This window comes from Fringilla coelebs, assembly GCF_963513975.1.
Source record: "Fringilla coelebs genome assembly, chromosome: 3".
In the NCBI taxonomy this organism is placed as follows: domain Eukaryota; kingdom Metazoa; phylum Chordata; class Aves; order Passeriformes; family Fringillidae; genus Fringilla; species Fringilla coelebs.
The window spans coordinates 30044267-30063033 of record NC_140030.1 but is presented as its reverse complement, the minus strand read 5'-3'; the positions used below and the strand labels follow the sequence as shown (position 1 = coordinate 30063033).

The 18767-nt window shown below is 36.8% G+C and overlaps 1 protein-coding gene across 3 annotated transcripts in view; it reads right to left on the bottom strand.

Annotated features, from left to right (window-relative positions):
- The window catches only part of SMAP1 (small ArfGAP 1), a 91263-nt gene that overhangs the window by 52292 nt on the left and 20204 nt on the right, over window positions 1-18767 (bottom strand). For all 3 annotated transcript variants that reach the window (XM_084203739.1, XM_084203740.1, XM_084203741.1), the window contains exons 2-4: window positions 11897-12030; window positions 11100-11185; window positions 8114-8189 (exon numbers count right to left, since the gene is read on the bottom strand). In XM_084203739.1, the coding sequence (XP_084059865.1) occupies window positions 8114-8189; window positions 11100-11185; window positions 11897-12030 (296 nt within the window). The remainder of the gene's footprint in view (window positions 1-8113; window positions 8190-11099; window positions 11186-11896; window positions 12031-18767) is intronic.

Genomic DNA, 18767 nt, shown 5'->3' with positions numbered 1-18767 from the left:
AGGAAGTCTGCATCTGAACCAAATACAAAAGTGCCCTCGAGTGGCCAGTTTATACAGACACAATATGCAGGGAATTAGCCTAAATGAGGAGGACTATTCTGCTTTCATTTGACAGGTTTTAAGTTTAGCTGCTGCATATGTTTTTCTTCTTTTGACTTTATTACTATGTATCTCCAACAAATGTTGGCAATACTAAAATCAGCAATTTATCCTAAAGCAGTAGCAATTATAGACTACTAGTAGATGGATATAAACACACAAATCAACTGCTTTATGTTTTTTAAAGAGTTCTATTCTTGAAATACTGAAAGAAGTATAAGAATACTAATATACTATTAACAACACTTATCTATGAATTTTTGGAAGTTCTTAAGGCTAGCTGGCAAGGCATTTTTTTAAAATTACTAAAACATCTCCCTGTGCTGGTTTTGGTTGGGGTAGAAATTATTTTATTCACAGTGGCTAGTACAGGGCTGTGTTTTAGATTTGTGATGAATGCAAGGTTGATTAATTATAGAGACTTTTTTGTTATTGCTGAGCAGGGCTTACACTGAGCCAAGGCCTTTTCTGCTCTTAGTACCGCCAGCCTGGTGAGGATATTGGGGCTGCATGGAAGGCTGGGAGGAGACAGACTGGACAGACTGGACCCAAACTGACTTAAGGGATATTCCCATATCACAGGACATCATGCTCAGTACATGAAGTGTGGGGAAGAAGAAGGAAAGGGGACATTTAGAGTGATGCCATTTGTCTTCCCAAGTCACCATTACACATGAGATGGTTGAACACCTGCCTGCCCTTGGGAAGCAGTGAATTAACTCCTTTGCTTGTGTGCATAGCTTTTGCTTTGCTCGTGTGCATAGCCTTTGTTTTCCCTATTAAGCAGTCTTTATCTCAACCCACAAGTTTTCTGGCTTTTACCCTTTTCGATTCTCTTCCCAATCCTGCTGGTGGCAGAGTGAGTGAGCAGCTGTGTAGCCCTTGGCTGCTGACTGGGATGAAACCACAACACTCCCCTATTCTATGCTGTAACACTGGACAGCCATAAGACACGCAGAATCCTGTGTTTCACAAAACAGAGCAGCAGGTTGGCTATGAAAGAAGCCAGTACTGCTCTTCTGTCAATATTGTGACCACACTCAGCACTCCTCCATCTCTTCAGAGTCAGCATCCTAATTACAGGAATAGATCATGCTTATGCATAAGGCAGTTGTAGTTCTGAACACATGCAGAGCTATAGACATTTGTAACATTTACATCATACATAGATGTAAATTATACAGTGTTCTGGGAAATACAGATATATTCAATAGACTTGAGAAAAAAAATATTTTTTCACAACTCTAACCCAGAACATCCATGCCTATTGTTGCCCACTTTTTTTTTTAGATTATTTATTTTCTCCTTTCAATAACCACCTCTGTGAGATATAAAAGAGAGTTACCATGGCTTAGTTAAATATTGACATTAGATAAACAAAACAGATTCTTTTAATCTCTTACTGAATTGCCCTCCATTTCTCCTGTCCAGCCTAACTAGTGGTTTCTGCATTTGTTCCAGGGAAAATCATCTTTACTGAGAATTCCTTGCACTTCAGAACAATACCTGCACTTCAAAACTGTCATCTTAGCACGAGCTGTAACATCATTATAGTGCAAGGATTTCATACCACCAGAGCTTCATACCTCCTCTAAGTTTCTGGCAATGCAGCTCCTCTATGCACTGTCTGTTCCTGGTCCTTGCAGCAGTCATCTGACTCCTCTTACTTCACATCCCACCAATCCCCTCTTTTATACCACTTGTTCTTATCGGCTACTGGTGTGGCCTGTTAAGATCAGGCCTGCTCATAATCTTTAGTAATTGGTCCAGCTGCAACTCATTGGAGGATAAGATTACCTTCTATACCACCTTCATTTACCCATACTGTATCCCCCTACACAGACCAATACCTTCTTTTCCCCTAAGTGGCTTTCTCTGCTGCATGCAAGATCATTTACATTTTTATGATCCATGTTAAACTGGCAAGGTAGTCACTAGAGATTCCATCTTTGGCAAAGTTTTGTTTACTTGGACATAGCAACTTGTAGCTATGTGGTCCAGCTGTGGGAAGTAATTATGGAAGTGGTGAAAACAAGACCCTGCATGTGGGAGCTACTGGAATGCAGCTGGCTTACTGAAAATCCAGTCTGGCTTCTCCAACTCCCTCATTTATTCCACTGCTTGGCAAAGTGCTGCTGAAGGGCTGTCACTTGTGATACACCCAGGCACTGATATATATGGGGAAGCACTAACTTCTTCAGTGAGGAGCCACGCAGTGGCGCAAAGGGTAGGAACAGGAAGAGTGGTTCATGCACTACAGAGGTGCCCTGCCGTGCAGAACTGACAGGATGGGCCATCAGGAGTCACCTGACCTTCAAAGGAAAGCACCAAGCCTTGCACCATATGGTGGTGCAGCAGCTTCATGCACCAGTATGGGTTCAGTATCAAGTGGATGGAAAGCAGATGTGCAGAAAAGGAACTAGGGGTCCTGGTGGACAGGCTGGACATGAGCTTGACCCATGGCCAATTCTGGGCTCACAAGTACAGGAGAGACAAGGGCACACTGAAGCAAGTCCAGCAAAGACACACTAAGATGATTAAAGGACTGGAGCACCTTTCAGACAAGAAAAGGCTTAGTAAGTAAGGGAACCAAGAGTAAGGCCTGTCACACGCAGAAACAGGACCAAGAGGCACAGAACATAAACTGAAACACAGGAAACTCCATTGAAACATAAGAATAAATTTCTTTCATTCTTTTACTGTGGAGGTGGTTGAATACTGGAATGGGTTGCCCAGAGAGGTCTTGGGAGTCTCCAGCCCTGGAGACATTCAAAACTCAAATGTATATGATACTCAACAACCTGTTTGAGGTGACCCTTACTTAGAACAGGAGGAAGTCCAAGGGTTGCTTCCAACCTTAGCTATTCTGCAAATCTAGAATTTACCCATTCTAACAAAATTATCTTTAAAATAATTTACCTTGCTTTCCCTACCCCTGCCTTCCAGTCATAATCCTTGTAGGGTATTTCAGTGCTCCCTATTGATGCCTATCTTGACTAGCATATTTTAAAAACACTTCCTATGAGTTGATTCCAAAGTTTTTCATAGACCACCAAAAAACCCTGTATGTTTACTGTACTTTTGGGAGGAGTAACTGGTAACCACTCTCTCCACAATATTGACTGAATGCTTCTGAATGCTGGCTACTATAAACTGAAATGTTCATGTGCCCTTTCATACCCCAATTTGTATATCTTAAGATGCCTAACGAACATATTTTGGTGCAGTATACGTATAACAGATTTCATCTCCTTTAAGATAACTTTCTGGAAAGTGTGCCATCACAATTTTTAAATGCACATCACATTTTAGCCAGTTGCCTAAGTTCATACTTCTTAAATTATACACAATGTTTTAGGAAAACATGAAAAATGTAGACCCATAATTCTTTTCCTTCAGTGAACTTAAGAGTTACGTGTAACTTCTGCTCCATACATAATTCACATCCTTTTTTAAATACAGCAACTTCGTTTCCTATTCTCTAAACATTGTCAGGATGTGATAACATATTCCCACTTCATGTAGTGGAATAGATTGTACCAGTTCATAATTTTTGAGACAAAGTATTTGAAATCTACTTCAGCTGAATCATCATCCAACTTGAATAAGGTGATTCCTATATGCATTCTCCTATATACTTTTTTTTAAAAAGCTGTAGAGATTGTTATGATGATACTTACATAGCTAACCTTTATCCTCACTCAACACAGTGACCTCACTGCTTTTCCTTATTACTTGTAAAGCATAAGGGTCATAGTATTAGATAAAAAAAACAAGAATTGAAGAAAGATTGTCTTTTCACAGGTTTTATTTTACATTAAGTAGGAGTTGCTAATTTTTTTTCTTAAATTGAGAAAGTATGACTGCTTCAAACTTGATTTCCTGAATCCCTGTGCAACTTAAGTAAACTTTTAACTTAGCAGCATATAGATAGGGTCAAATTCAATTATTGGGGTTGTGAACCAGAAAAAACTTCTTTACTGCAGTTCTGTGTCTCAAGGAATAATCCCAGCAGTTCTTACTGCACATTCTAGAACAGCACATTCTAGACAGATTTTATCTTTCTGGAAGCTTGGTTCTAAAAATTACACATCTCCTCTTTATTTATTGATAAACTGCAATTGTATACTTCAAAGCTGAAGTCCTCTAGGCCGGTAATTTTGGAAGAACCTTAGTAACTCCACAAAACCTAAAACAAGGATTTGCCACTTGTCTTGGCCACTAAGATTATGAGCCTCATTAACAACTGTTCCTCCACATAACCAGCTGCATAGCTCTGGCAAATATTTGGGACTCAATACAGAGATTGTCAGTCAAGATGAATACTTTGTTCAGGCATTACTTTCATAAAACACCACACTCCAGAGCAATTCTGCATGGCTCATATTTGCCTCACTTATATTTATTGCAACCATTCTGAAAAAATCCATCAAGTCATTTATTTAAGCATACAAGTTCAGATTCCTGGGGAAAGGTGTTTGTGTATTTGCAAGCTGTGCTCTTTTAAGAGTGTTCCAGGAAACAAACTAAAGGAGCATAAGCAGTTTAATAAGAGTCCAAAGCAAAGAAAAGGTTTAACAGTCTCCAGGACTAAGGTGGTTATGGACAAAAGTATTCTGCATGCTTTACCCTTTAGTTCTAGGATTGCTGGGTACCAAAAACCCCTATGATGAATATAAAAGGATGTGCGGGCGCTGCAAAGTGATGACCAAGTACAATTCCAAAGTGGAATGATATTCCCCGTTTCATGTCTGTACTTCCTGAACAATAGTTTTACCATCCAAAATCACCTCCTGCAACTTGACCTATGACCTAGTCTGTTGCTAACTACAGAAGCAAGGCAAGCTCCCACTTTCAGAAGCTTTCAAGAATAAATGAAGTCAAAAAGCACACCATATTGCACAGGAAACTGTTCTTGTTACTGTATCTTAGAAGCACCATTTATAAAGATGCCCTAATTGTTTCACTGCTATTTGAAGTTCAATTTATTGGATTCTATGCTATACTTTACACCATTCATAGCTTATGTATGTCTAAAAATTGAGAATGAGGTCTGGCAGAAATTGATTCCAGGACAATAGTATTATGTTGAAGATATTTAAAATACATTTACTTGCCAACAGCTGTTGCTGCTCCTAAGCTGATTATTCAAAGAACAAAACCAGTTCTTTCCAATAAACAATATCACATCCCATGTGTTATTCACAGGACAAACATACATACATTGTTCCAGGGTATAACCTCTAAGGTCTTTCTGTAAATTAGCTACAAGCCTGCACTGGGTCTAAGCAAGAAAATGAGAGTAACTATTTACTGATAATGCACTTTAAAAAGCTGAGAAAATTATACCACACATTTAGTCCTGAACAGTGTTACAGAACAAGCATCTCACATTTTTCAAAAAATACCACATCAGAAAACTCTGAGATAATATGCATTTTAGTAGATTTAAAAGATTTTAAAGTCCAGTAGCTTTCAGTCAGCATTAGATTATTCTAACGTATATTTGATTTCTACTTAAATGCACTATTCTATTTAAAATGTAACTAGCCAATAAAATCACATATGCCTTTTTTGCCCATAGCTTTATCCTTTGTCACTTTTTAGTGAACCATGAAAAAAAATTTCATATTTACATATTTTTAGTCTGCATGGCACTACTGTCCTCTGCACTAGCTAATTTTGTTACTATACGGTGCAACTCTAAAAATCAAACTTAGTATACAACAGTCTTGTCAGAGAACAAAAGATCTTCTATACTTAAGAACAATAAAATAGAAGATTTGCAAAAAAAACCAAAAAAAACCCATTTGTAACTCACTGTAACAAATTAATCCTGATAGTCAAAAACTGACTTGATATGTACTCCTGGGCTTCAACACACAGAATACATTCACAGACATGCGCCAGTAGACAAACTTGAAAAACTTATGAACCCACCAAAATCACACTAAGAGAAATGTTGTACTGCATGTTTTAAAATAATCTATTCAAAACAACTTTTATGCTATGGAAAGCTTTTACCATGAGCAACTTGCAATGGTGGATGAAATCTGGAAAAACCCCTTAAATTTTCTGATGCCACCTCAGTGAAAGTACCACATTAAGGAAAGTAACCCTTAGGCACTGCAATCCTTTCTGCACTTCTGTGTTACCTGCTTATACCTAGAAGGGATTCATTTTAAGAAATGACAATGTATGTATGCACCTCTAACTTAAATTAGTCCTAATCCAAGCTGAAGGCATTTCCATTTCAAAGGTGCTAACAAAAAGTGTGCTAAAAAGCTCACGCGTCCCACCAAGAATACTAATTTAGATTAAAAATAAGGTACAAGATGCTCTTTGCCAAAGTAAGTATGGTAAAGAAATTTTCCAGAAGAGCAGAAATGCAGAGTACAAGACAAGCAGAATGGAGGCTCAGCTTCACTTTTCTTCTTCTTCTTCCTTGTCCAGGCACAGGCCCAGTAGAAAGACAATCACTAACCACCAGCTGCAGCACTACAGGCACATGTAAGCTGGGCCAGAGCCAGGGAGGACAACCCAGCAGGAGCATCATACAACGACTGTAGGTGTACTTTTAGGATCTGCCACAACTATGACTACAGATTGTCCACCTCAAACCTGATGCCTTGTGGTCTTCAAGAAACACAGGTAACACTGAATGTGTACGACTCATCTATTGCAAAAATATGGTATGATCAGCTTTTGTTCCCAGAAAGATTATGCCATTTACACTAGTCAATGAAAGAAAAGCCCAAGTAGGAACAAAGTACTCAGCAGTAACACATATGTATCTTTTCAGCTTGTCTGGATTCTATCCTTGCTGCTATGGCAGGTAAGTGATTCATCTTACTCTGCAATAGGATAAAGCTAATTACTCCTTCAAACATTTTAAGGCAGGAGTGAACTGCTACATTAGACACCAAGGTTCTCTGTTTAGAAAGATCTTGAGTGTCTTAAAAAACTTTAAGTATAATTTTAAACTCCTCTTCCCACTTTCTATTTTGGAATAAAAGTAAAGAAGGGTAACCAATTTGTAATTCAAACCACAATTGTATTTTATGTCTCAAGAAGTAATTTTCCCTCATTTCAACATTACTTATTGAAATACTCTTCTGTACATCCCAGGTTTGCCTTTTTTTACCCTTCTAAAATGAAACCATCATTCAAAGATCCATTTTCTCAGATGGGAAATGCAGCATAAACTCTCATGTTTAAACCTATGCTTATACACTTATCCCTGTAAAAGTTCACTGCCTATTAAGGCAGAGTAGTAAAGCTAGGTGCTAGGCCATACTTAAATAAAGCAGGTACATAGCTGTGTATGTTTAAGCATAAATACAACTATATAATGAAAAATGTATGAACTAGATGATGTATCCCAGAAACAGATGTATCAAAAAACAAACAAAACAAACCTAAGAAGACTCTGAACTTCAGTAAAGGTTCAAATTCCCCAAACTCCTTTGCTGGAGAAGCACTCCCCAACTTACTGTAGTGAACACACAACTACAGGATTTAACAGCAGGCTCATCATACTGCCTGTGTTTGCTACTACAGTGCACCTCACCACAAGCAACAGCTTGGAATTCAGCAGAAGAAGGGCTCAAAGCACCCTAGGATTTCTCATCAAGGTTTACAGAGGATGAGGGAAGACCATGTCACAATAAAGAGTAATCCTATCTTACCCCTGTAACATGGAAAAAGAGAAATAAAGAAGACTCAAACTCTACTGTTAAATAAATACCCATGAGTGAAAACCACAAAATAAAGGATCATAAATAAGCTACCTGTTGGATCACAATGCTTTGCTGATATAAATGTAATAGACAACAGAGGTAAAACTTATGGAACCTAGGAATAGTCTTCAAAACATAGAGAAAAAAAGCACTTGGCTCTGAATCAAAAGGTTTTCAAATGTAAAAGACATTTTAACATGCATAATGTTTGCTACATTTCTCTTACAGAGCTTTCAAAAAAAAGGTGACAATTTTTGGTTAAAGTGGTTACTTACATTGAAGGCATTAGCTGCATTTTTATCATAATACTTCTTCTTTTCATACTTATCCCTGATGAAAAATTCCACAGCTCTGGAAGAAGTTAGTTTAAGGAAAATATGCGTTCATATAAACAGTAACATCGACCACTCTATACAGAACAACTGCTGCTGCAGTGCCCAAAAGTAGGCTTCTTTGTACTACACAAAATTAATCAGTTTAATCTCTGAAGAAAACAATATGAGAAAGATAGAGTAAAAGTAACTCAGTGTTTCACAATTAGGACATTTTCATCTGGTATTTATAATCTATATGGCTGTAGGACTGAAAATACTTGAACAATGGTACTCATACATAGTAAATAATTTTAGTTTACCATCTTAACTTAGGAAAAAAATACTTGCTTTTCATAAAAGAGCTGAAATGTATGTACCTGTTCTCTGATTTACATGTTATGCCATTTATCAAATGCTGATCATAAACACTTCTCCAAGATCACTAAGTTCTCCATAAGAATCTCCTGTTAAAACAAACATCCCTGTGGAAGGGGAAAAAAAGCCAAAACAACTAGTGATAAAAAGATATTGAAGCAAAGATGGAAATGGCAGCAAGCATATTGCTGTAGAAAACCAGAACTGACAACTCAGTAGCTCAAATGCAAAAAAGAACAGCCAGTTGTTTCCCTCAATTATTCTCTCAGCTTCATAAAGCAGCTCATCCAAAGCAGTTTGAATACTTTACATTTAGTAAAGCTGACTCTCTAGGATCTGAAGAATAAAATTTAACTACTTTGTCCAGCAATGTGATTAGCCATTCAAAAACTGATATTGCAACTGTAGAACCTCATACTCATTGCCTTAAACTTCCAAAGCATATTTCCTCAATTGATGGAAAGATACCCTTAGCTCCACCTACTGTGTCCTAAGATTAACACTGAATTTAGAGCACTCAGTCCCTTCATTCTGTGCATCAAATTATATTGTCAAAAATCATAGTTTCATACTGTATGGAAATGTCACCTGAAGACAGTTTCATAAAAATTGCAAAAATCTAAACATTGCTTTCTACCTCTTTCCAAATACATATAAATTGCAAAGGGCATCCTGAGTGCTTTGAAGGTACAGCTGTCTTAGTACTAATAGTTTGAAAAATTATTTACTGTTGTTGAAACTAACTAGAAGTTAGTAGAAACTAGAACTAGTTACTGGTTCTAGTAGAAACTAGAAGTTAGTTTCTATATTACAGCATCCCTGCTGTACGAGGGAAGGAAAAAAAATGCTTAGAAAGGTCACTCTTGTGATTAAGAAGCAAAAATGAGGAGGGATCCTTAGCAGGAGATTTTGGGCTGATCCCACAAACACACTCCTACTGTGTCTCCACTTTACTACCTTAAAACTAGAAGTATATTATAGTGCTACAGGAAGTTAAACACTAATATAGATGAACATTTACAAAATTGATCATTACATGCAAAATATTTTTAACGTTTATCCAAAAGAATGTTTAGAATATAAGAATATTCACAAGCAGAATACTGATAACATACTAAGCATCACTACTATTTTGTGGTGATACAGTGGGCAAATAAAAAAGGCAAAAAACATCCATAACACAACAGCTTGTCATGAATGCCAAGTAGGTAAGCAGCTAGCAAAGTTATGCAAAAATTAAGAAATAAATCAGAAATTGTTGCAATCACCTCTCATGGCAATATAGTGTTAATAAAGAAAACACAGGCAATGAAGTATATTCAGTTGACTAAGTCCACCAGTTAGTCCGCAACTATTCAAAAGGCATACAGTGTGGAAAAAAAAAGAATTCTTTTCGAAGTCTAAAAATTAGACTTTTGATCTGATCTGACCTGACAAGAACAGCTTAAAGCATTATTACTTCTCTTGCAGTAGCACCAGTGAATTTAAGTGAGCTGCAGCAAAAAAAATATACATCTTCAAGATCCATTTTTGAGTAAGTTTTAGTCAAAATATTTTGATCATATGGCTAAAATAAAGTTACAGAATATTACAGCTGGAATACTATGGTGCTATCTGATTATTTTCTTATGAGGATGTATGTTTAATGCAAAAGCTACTAGAATATGAAAAATTAACTGTTTTGCTCGAGTGCATTTTATAATGAGGAGTTTAACTCTTCAAAAAAAAACCAAACTTCTGTTATTACATATCAAGTGTAACAGAAGAATCAGAATCATCTTTGTATTTAGCAAATTTAGATTACGTTACAACCAAATCTGTTTATTAGCTCCTGTAGCTGGGGAAAGACCCAGCTAACTTAAGAGTAGGTGTTTAGATCTCATTATAATTAAAGAGTTACAATAAGATCAGGTGAAACAAATCCTACCTATGGAGTAACTTCACTAAATCAAGAAAAAAACCCCAGACCTAAATTAATGCTGTTATATAGTATCCTGGTGATTCAGTAAAGGTATTTCACGAGAAAAGTTATTTCTTGGTTTTTCTTCCAACCCTTCCCATCCAGGTACACAGTGATAACCACACACAAACACAACTGTTGGCCCTCAGAGAGCTTGGGTTTATTTATGTATTCCCATGCTAGTCACCCAGAGAAAGAAATCCATGCTTCACTGGAGTAAGATGCAATGGCTTATTTTGCTGTACCATTCAGCTCATTATTCCCTGATCAAATGCTTCTAAACTTCAGATGGCAGTTACTCAAGATAAAGAAAATATTCAAGAGCTCTCAAGTATCACTAACTTCCTACATACAGGAAATTTATGAAGTCACCTCCTCTGAAAGCAAAAATAAATGGTGCTTGCCAAATCTCATTACGAAGTAGATTTGCTATGACTGAAGTAATTTAAATCTTTTCTGAACTGTTCTCAACTTCCACTGTCATTTCTTATACAACAATATCAATGAAATAAATAACATAAGCTGACAAATGTAGCAGTTCCTTGAAACACTCATAACATCTCAATTGCATTAAAAGTCATTTCAATGTGAAAGCCAAAACAAAAAGGATACTGATCTGTTTGAGGTCTTCGGAAGTTCTCTGGCAGATTAGCTTCATAGAGTAGCCTTGCTTTAGTATTTCCCATTTCCTGCATGCACTAAGGAAAAGTGGTAGAAAACAGTCAGTTCATGTCTGTCAACAGTTTAAACTCTGCAGCAGTCAGAATGCTACTGTGGAGTGCTTAAATGTCATTACAAGTTTTTAACTTGGAGAGCTCCCTGTTGCCATAGGTCTTGGGAGATATGACCATTGCAGAGGAGGGCTGCCTGCCCAAACTTGATGGACAAAGCTAGCAGCAACACAGATCCTGTTTGCAGTGTAAACTAACCCATCCAGGGAAAGACAAACTTTGATCTCTCAGGATGGCTCTTCGGACCAGGAGGACAAAGAGTAATAAAATTTGCCCCATGGCAAGGAAGAGGCTTCAGACTGGAGCATACCTGGAAGAGTTGGTGGGTGCTTGATACACCAAAAAAGCACAAACAGGCATCACACAGATATGTGAGTGCTACTGTCCTGTTCCTTACTAAAAAGGCTTACAACACTTTTTCTACAGATACAACCAAGAAGTAGCTTTCAGAGTCCCTGGGGTAAGGTAGAATACCTCTAAAATGATACAGAAACGAGAGGTAAACCAACTTCTGAAGTGAGTTTTATGAACTTAGGCTCACTACAGTAGAAGTATGATACATGCAAAAGCTAATAGGATTGTAAAACATGTAAGCAGGGCATCATGATAAATGCAAATCCTTTCAGAAGTATTCCTGACATCCCTTCCAAACTGGAAAAATATTTGAAGATATTTTACCTGTATTTGCTCTGGTGTCCATTGATCCAAGTTGACAGACTTGACCCTTGATATATGAACCCCAAGATTTCGATGTATTCCAGCACATCTGATGCAGATAAAAACACCAGTGTTCCAGGAAGCCCATCTTGGTCCTAAATGGAATGGGGAAATCAATGAATTATTTTCAAAATTCCATATACTACAAGGATTTTCTATAGCCTAATTCTACACCAACAAAATGAACAGGCTTAAATAAAGGCTCACCTCTGCCTCTCTAGAATATCTATCACTTTTAACAATTTCCAGTGTTAACAATTTTAATCACAGACTTCTGCTTCTAAATAATGTTACAAGACATTAGCTAGTCAGATTTACCTCCGAAGTTGTATGTTGTGTCCACCTCCCCACCTCCAAAACAATACAACAAACTTTCTAAAGCTGGCTTACTAGCAACAAGATTTTTGCTTGCATCTTGAATATAATCTTTATGGCTATGGCTCAGATGAAGTATCAACAGAAACCAGTAGAATTTGTTAGTTTTTCTCCATTTAAAAGCTTCTTAAGATATGCATTAACTGAAATTAACTGCAGGGCAATCTTATATTAATGCAACAAATACCTCATATAGCACAGGCTCTACAACAGTAGCAGGCAAACTCTTAGGAAATGATTACACAGATTTGCAAAATCAACCGATAAAAATATCCATTTAAGAATGATGGAAAACTGATTATGTCCAGTATCCTTGATTTCTAAACTACCATTCACAGCCAAATGGGTTTTCTAACAGAATCAGGCTGATTTACTAACCACCATTGTTTCTCAACTGTCCTGCCATGTTGAGACAGTTAGAGTATGCTGGCCTGAATTATCACAGTGACACTTAGGATTTTTCACTTGAAATTACTATTCATTCTCTAATTAAACACATTTATGTAATTTTATTCCAGCCCTGTATATCACCACTGTTAAAAGTACTACTTTGAAGTCCATCTAGTTCTAAGGATTTAAAAGATTAAATAATTACCATCAAAAGCAAGAAGGCATATTGAAGAGTTGGAAAACATTTCAAGCAGTTATTTTCTGCTTTTGTACGACAAATGTGCCCCAAGACCACTCCTGCAACAGCAGTCATTTACATTTCAACATCAATATATTACATGAACACTTTCCTGGGACCTACAGAAGAGCTTTATGCTTCCTTCTACTGATCTTTTTCTTAGGACTGTTTTGGTTTGACCTGGCAAACACCCAGAGAGCTGCTCATTCACTGTCCTCTCCTACAGGAAGGGAGAAAAGAGCAGGAAGGTGAGAAGACTTGCAGATTGAGATAACAGTTTTATAAGTGAAGCAAAAACTGCAGACAAAGGGGGAAAAAAAAAAAAGGAAGGATTTCTTTATTACTTCCCATGGCCAGGCAGCTGTCCAGCCACTTCCTAGAAAGCTGTGTTTCAGCACCCACAACACTTCTTTTGGACACCACCATAACCAAGATTGTCCTTTCTTCCTTTCCTTGAGCATTTGTTGCTTGAGCACTTTATCACATGGCATAGAATGATCAATCCAGGCAGTAGACATCTCAGCTGCACGTCCTACCCACCCACCACTCAGCCTTTAAACTCCGGGGAATAGAACAAGAAAAGAAAAGCTCTGATAGTGTTTAAGCACTGTTCAAGCAATAGCCAAAAAAAGGAAACAGGAGAAATCCTTTCAGTTAGACTCCATTCTTTAGAATCAGTATTTGAAAATCCCAAGACACATTCACAGATCCCCACATTTGCTGCAAGAAGCCTTCCTCTTACTAGTGGAAATACTAGCAATATTTTGGGTAATCACCTAGCTTTTAATTTATCTTGCTCAATATTTAAAAAAAAAAAACTTGATGTCCACTGCTTGACCTTTAAGACCATAATCATTAAAATGACTGGCAGCCTTCAAAGTAAGTGCTACTATCATAAAATTATATTTCTAGGGTTAAAGGATCTAGGAATTACTCACCAAAACTAACACATCTTTTCCCACATGGCAATTTTACATTACAACTGCTACTAGTGAGGTAAGAATGGTGAGTCTGTTTGCAATGTGTCTTAAATACTTCAACAACTAGCAACCTATTGATCTGCCTTTTTATTTCCCCCTATAAAACACGCCAGACACAAAATACTCACTCTTACACTTGGTAGATTTATATTATGGGAAGGCCTCACTTAAAATTTATACCACTTTTAGTTTTAGTGCTTCAGGATAGAGTTTCGCAGGTCATTTGCCTCAACCTATTAATCAAGTTTCAGCCTAAAATAGTGCACCAGAAGAAACTTAATAAAAAAACCTTCATCAGGTAGATCAAGTACCTCAGGTTATACAAAAGATTCATCTAGCCATGACAGTTTAGAAACAGATAAGATAAAGTCTTGTGTACCCAACAGCTTCTGCAGTTCTCCCCTTGAAGTATAACCCACGTGTCTTTTAAAAACTGGAGCCAGTTTTGATGAGGTTACTAAAGGGATTACTACAGAAGATGTTGACCTATAGTACCTGTATGCTGCCCAAGTTTTTATCCCTATAGGGTGTTTACACAACCACTATGAACTTTTTACCACGGATGAGTTTGTACAACTACACATCGCATGAGTTTCCTATCATCCAGGTACTGCCTCAGCTATGAGATCCCAGACAGGCAAATTCTACATTAATGAGACAAGACTGGAAGGAGGACTTGACATGACTCAAAGTCCAAATAAGTTAAGAGAGAGATTACTAATTGTAGTTAAAATATTGAAACGTCGTTAACAAAAAGACAATTTTTGAAGTAGATGGCTTTCTCCGGGAAAAGAGCAGTGTTGTATTTTCCCAAAAGCCCAAATTTCATTAATTAGTACTTATTTATGAAATAAATTTTGGAAATAAAATATATTAAAGCAATGAAGGAACAAATTAAACAGTGGAATAGGCAAACCTGAGGCCAGACAAAAATATTCTTGTGCAAATTCTGACTTTAATTCCGAGTAATGACAACATGCAATATTAAACAGTTGAAATGAAAAATGTTTTCGTTAATCCAAATCAATCATAACCACAGTTAAGCACTAGGTAAGAGAAGTCTCAAAATATTTTCTGTGTGTTCATCATACCAACTATGCTTGACTTAACCAAATAGTCAACTAAAGCCTAGGCTGTGCAAGCCGTTCTGTGTGAAAAATGTTCAACAGTAATTTGGAGTGATTCAATAAACAATTAACAGTTTTGTCAATTCTGTATGAAGTCAGGATCCTTATTTCTGTACACAGTAAATATTTTGCACTAATAGAAATATTTACAGGGATTTTTTTTTGTTTGGTCCTTAAAAATACTTTTTTTCTTTAGAAAAATTTTCAAGAGTAACCTGGTTCAACTGCTGTATGTTTTTTTGCTTGCCATTGCTAACCAATTAAAAAGATGGATATTTGGCTTCAGAAATGAAGACTGGACATCAAGAATCTTGGTGACTGCTATTTTATACTATTTAAAACACTTTTACATGTCATTAGTAACCCTATCTTACCTACCTAGAACTGCCCTGTACACTGCAACTTCAGTCAGCCAATAATAATATGAAATACTTATCACCTTTCATGTAAGTTTTCATAGAATCATAATTTTGCTCTTCTGAAAACCATTTCAATTTTTACTAAGCCAATGTGTACTTCAGCAGCTGGCTGAACCACTCCAATATAAAAATACACTTAAAGTTACTTCTTCAGTCATCTAAGATATAGACAACTGCTTGAAAATATTTTCAGTCTCTTTCATCCTTTACTAAAGATAATTTTAGGAAAAAAGCCATAGGACTGAAAATGACCAGTATTTTTCTAGACTATATACTAGAATACTCTGAAGTCCCTGGAATACTGCCCAGCTGAACAAAGGAATAAACTTCAGCAACCCAAAGACAGATTGCTGCTTCCAAGAGAAGAATCAATTTTTTTTTTCTTCACACTAAGCTTTCTGTGCCATATTTCTATACATCATCTATTGGTTAGACCTAAATTCCTATTTCAGTTCTTAGCCAGTGGCTGTGAAGGTGTGTGCTGTCTTCCAGAGAAATCATGACAAGTTTCTGAATGCATTAGGTCACATACAATTTAAAGAATTCTTAAAATGACGAGGTTTTTTTTTGGTGCATGAGGTATTTAGTCTTACTGAAAACTGCAATTCAGTTGCCTTCATAAAAAGAAGTGATGAATTTTGACTGGAAATTTAAACACAGCACAAGTGCAAGTTTCTTGTAAGAGCTAAACAGAAAGGTGGATTTGAGCCATCATATAGCTTCACAAAAATTAATTTGGAGTCTTGGCTATTACATGTTAAATGAAAAACACCAAACAACATTTCCCAATACTGGGCTTGACTGGGATGGAGTTAACTTGCTGCACTGCAGCTCCTATGGAGATATGCTTTGGATTTGTGAAGAAAACAGTCCTGGTAACAATGCTTTGTCTACAGCTGGACAGTGCATGCAGAGTCAAGGCTTGCCTTTCCATCCCCACCCAGCAAGCAGGGAGAGGGCAAGAGGCCAGGAGGGAAGAGTCAGGGACATGAGACCCCAACTGACCAAAGGGACATCACAAAAGTATATTAGAATTCAATCAGGTGCATAGAAACAGCACTAACTGTGACATATTTACGGTATTTAAGGAGTCCTTTACTAGAGACCATCTGGGCCCTAAGAATGAAAGAAATACTTAGCCACAAAGAAACAATATAACAAGTTTGTTGTATCTTGAAGTTTTCAGAGGTTTTAGACAACTCATAAATTTAAGAAAAATCCTGGAGAGTTTATTTCTAGTTACAGTAGACTTCCATGCCAGTATAGTTATTGTATAGAACCAACATTCTCCCTACTCACAGAAATATCTACAGCTATTAAAAAACTGTGAATATTCAAAAACCAACTCCAGCTGTTTAAAACTTAAGCAATAAAGAGCTTGAAAGCAATTTACATAATTTTAGATAAAACTCTTCAGATAAGTTGATTTCAAGCCAATTTTTACATTGCCAAAAAACTTATCCAATCTCACATGCCATTCTTTCATTCTAAAGTGCACATCAAAGTGTGAATTTTGTGAAAAAGGCATCATTTTAACATATTCTCTGGTGAGGCTAAAGCTTTTCTCTCAACATATTTCAAAATCTTTCCCACTTTTCCCTCACACTTTCCTTTTTTCAGGATACAATTTTTGATGACAGATTTCTCCTTCATATTATTTAAACGGGATTCATATCTTGCACGTGCTTAAAAAGAAGTCATACGTACATTCGTGCACGTACTCGCAACTACCACTTTCTTCTCTGGCCCCATTAACTCACTCAGAAAGGACCATGTGCTCTGCTCCACTATTTTAGAAATAAGCTGATTGAAGAAACCACAATAAAAATTCACACATTGCTGACAAACTCTCCTAATGCACTTCTACACAATACAACCATCTATTTTTGAGCACAGCTGACAAACATCTTTGGGCAAGAATAATGACGGGAATTGTAATGCTGAAGCTGGTATAGTGCATTTTCAAAGGAAATAAAACACAAAGTACATTAGTGTTTCATATGTCCAAGATTTAAGTTTTACTCCAACTGCTCAGGTTTTATTTTGCACAGCACATGCATAGTACTGCATCAGATACAAAACAAGGCTTAGACAGTACAGTTCATTTAAAATGCTGAGGAAAAAATACTTTTATTAGCATTACAAAAAATGTGAAAGCCTCATATACTAACAGTATATGGTATGAAACACTGTTTTAGCTCCCCATTTGATTAGTTAAAAAATCTTTTAACTGTTTTAAACATCTCAGCAAACACTCAGTCCTCTACTCAGCTTCCACCTGTAGTAAGAAATTAGCGAGAAATATTATACACTATTAGGTAAGACTGGGCCAGAGTAGGAGAACCTGTCACACAAACATGCTAGGAAAAAAAAAAAGGGGAAAAAAAAGGAAAAAAAAAAAGGAAAAAAAAAAGGAAAAAGGAAATGTTAAAAAGCAAGCAGTGGAGACCAGAAAAAACTAAAAAGAGGCAAAAGAAAATGAAAGGTATTTGACCACGACGCAACTGGGCGACATCTACAAAAGAGCAAGAATAAGATCATTGCAGATTTGACTATGAAGTCGAATGATAATGGTTGCTTTCCTCATTACACCAGTTCAGACTTTTCTTCCCTCCATCAGTCCCCCACCATCTGTTCAGCTTTCTGTAACTGCAGTTAATACTGAAACACTCCTTTTGCTCAATACAGGTGCTGACCCCTCTCACAAAACATCTTAAGTTATAGAGAGAACACAGAGGTCTGAATTGGGGTGAAAAAAGCAATCATGAAGCCTTTCAATTTTACACATGCTGTTAAAGGGAAGGACAGCGGTTTTACATCTCAGCAAATAATTCTGAATCCTTTACAATATGCGCATAAAACCAGCTTACTAGGAAACTAGTAGGTTTTGAGACAAAGCTTTAAATGTAAAAAGCTTGTCAAAACTAGCTTTAAATATGGTTTGTATGATAGAGACACATAAACACAAAGGTAGTTTTCACTTTACATTCATGCAGTTAGAAATTCTACAAGGAAGGAAGCCAAGAATTACACATAAGAGAGTACTAACTTGGCATCTCTAATTTTGTCTGTAGCAAACTTATCTTGGACCAACATCTTTAAAGACTTCTGACAGATTACAATTCCTTTTTTCTCTCAACAGCACCCTGCCTGTCCTTCACCCATAAGTGCAGTGAAGTCACTTTAACTCTCATTTGTTTCCCCAAATCCTGCTGCTGTTTGAGCGACTCGATTTCCCAACTAACTGGCTCCATCTTGTGGAACAGAGAATTAACTACAAGAAAATGTTCACACCTGACATCC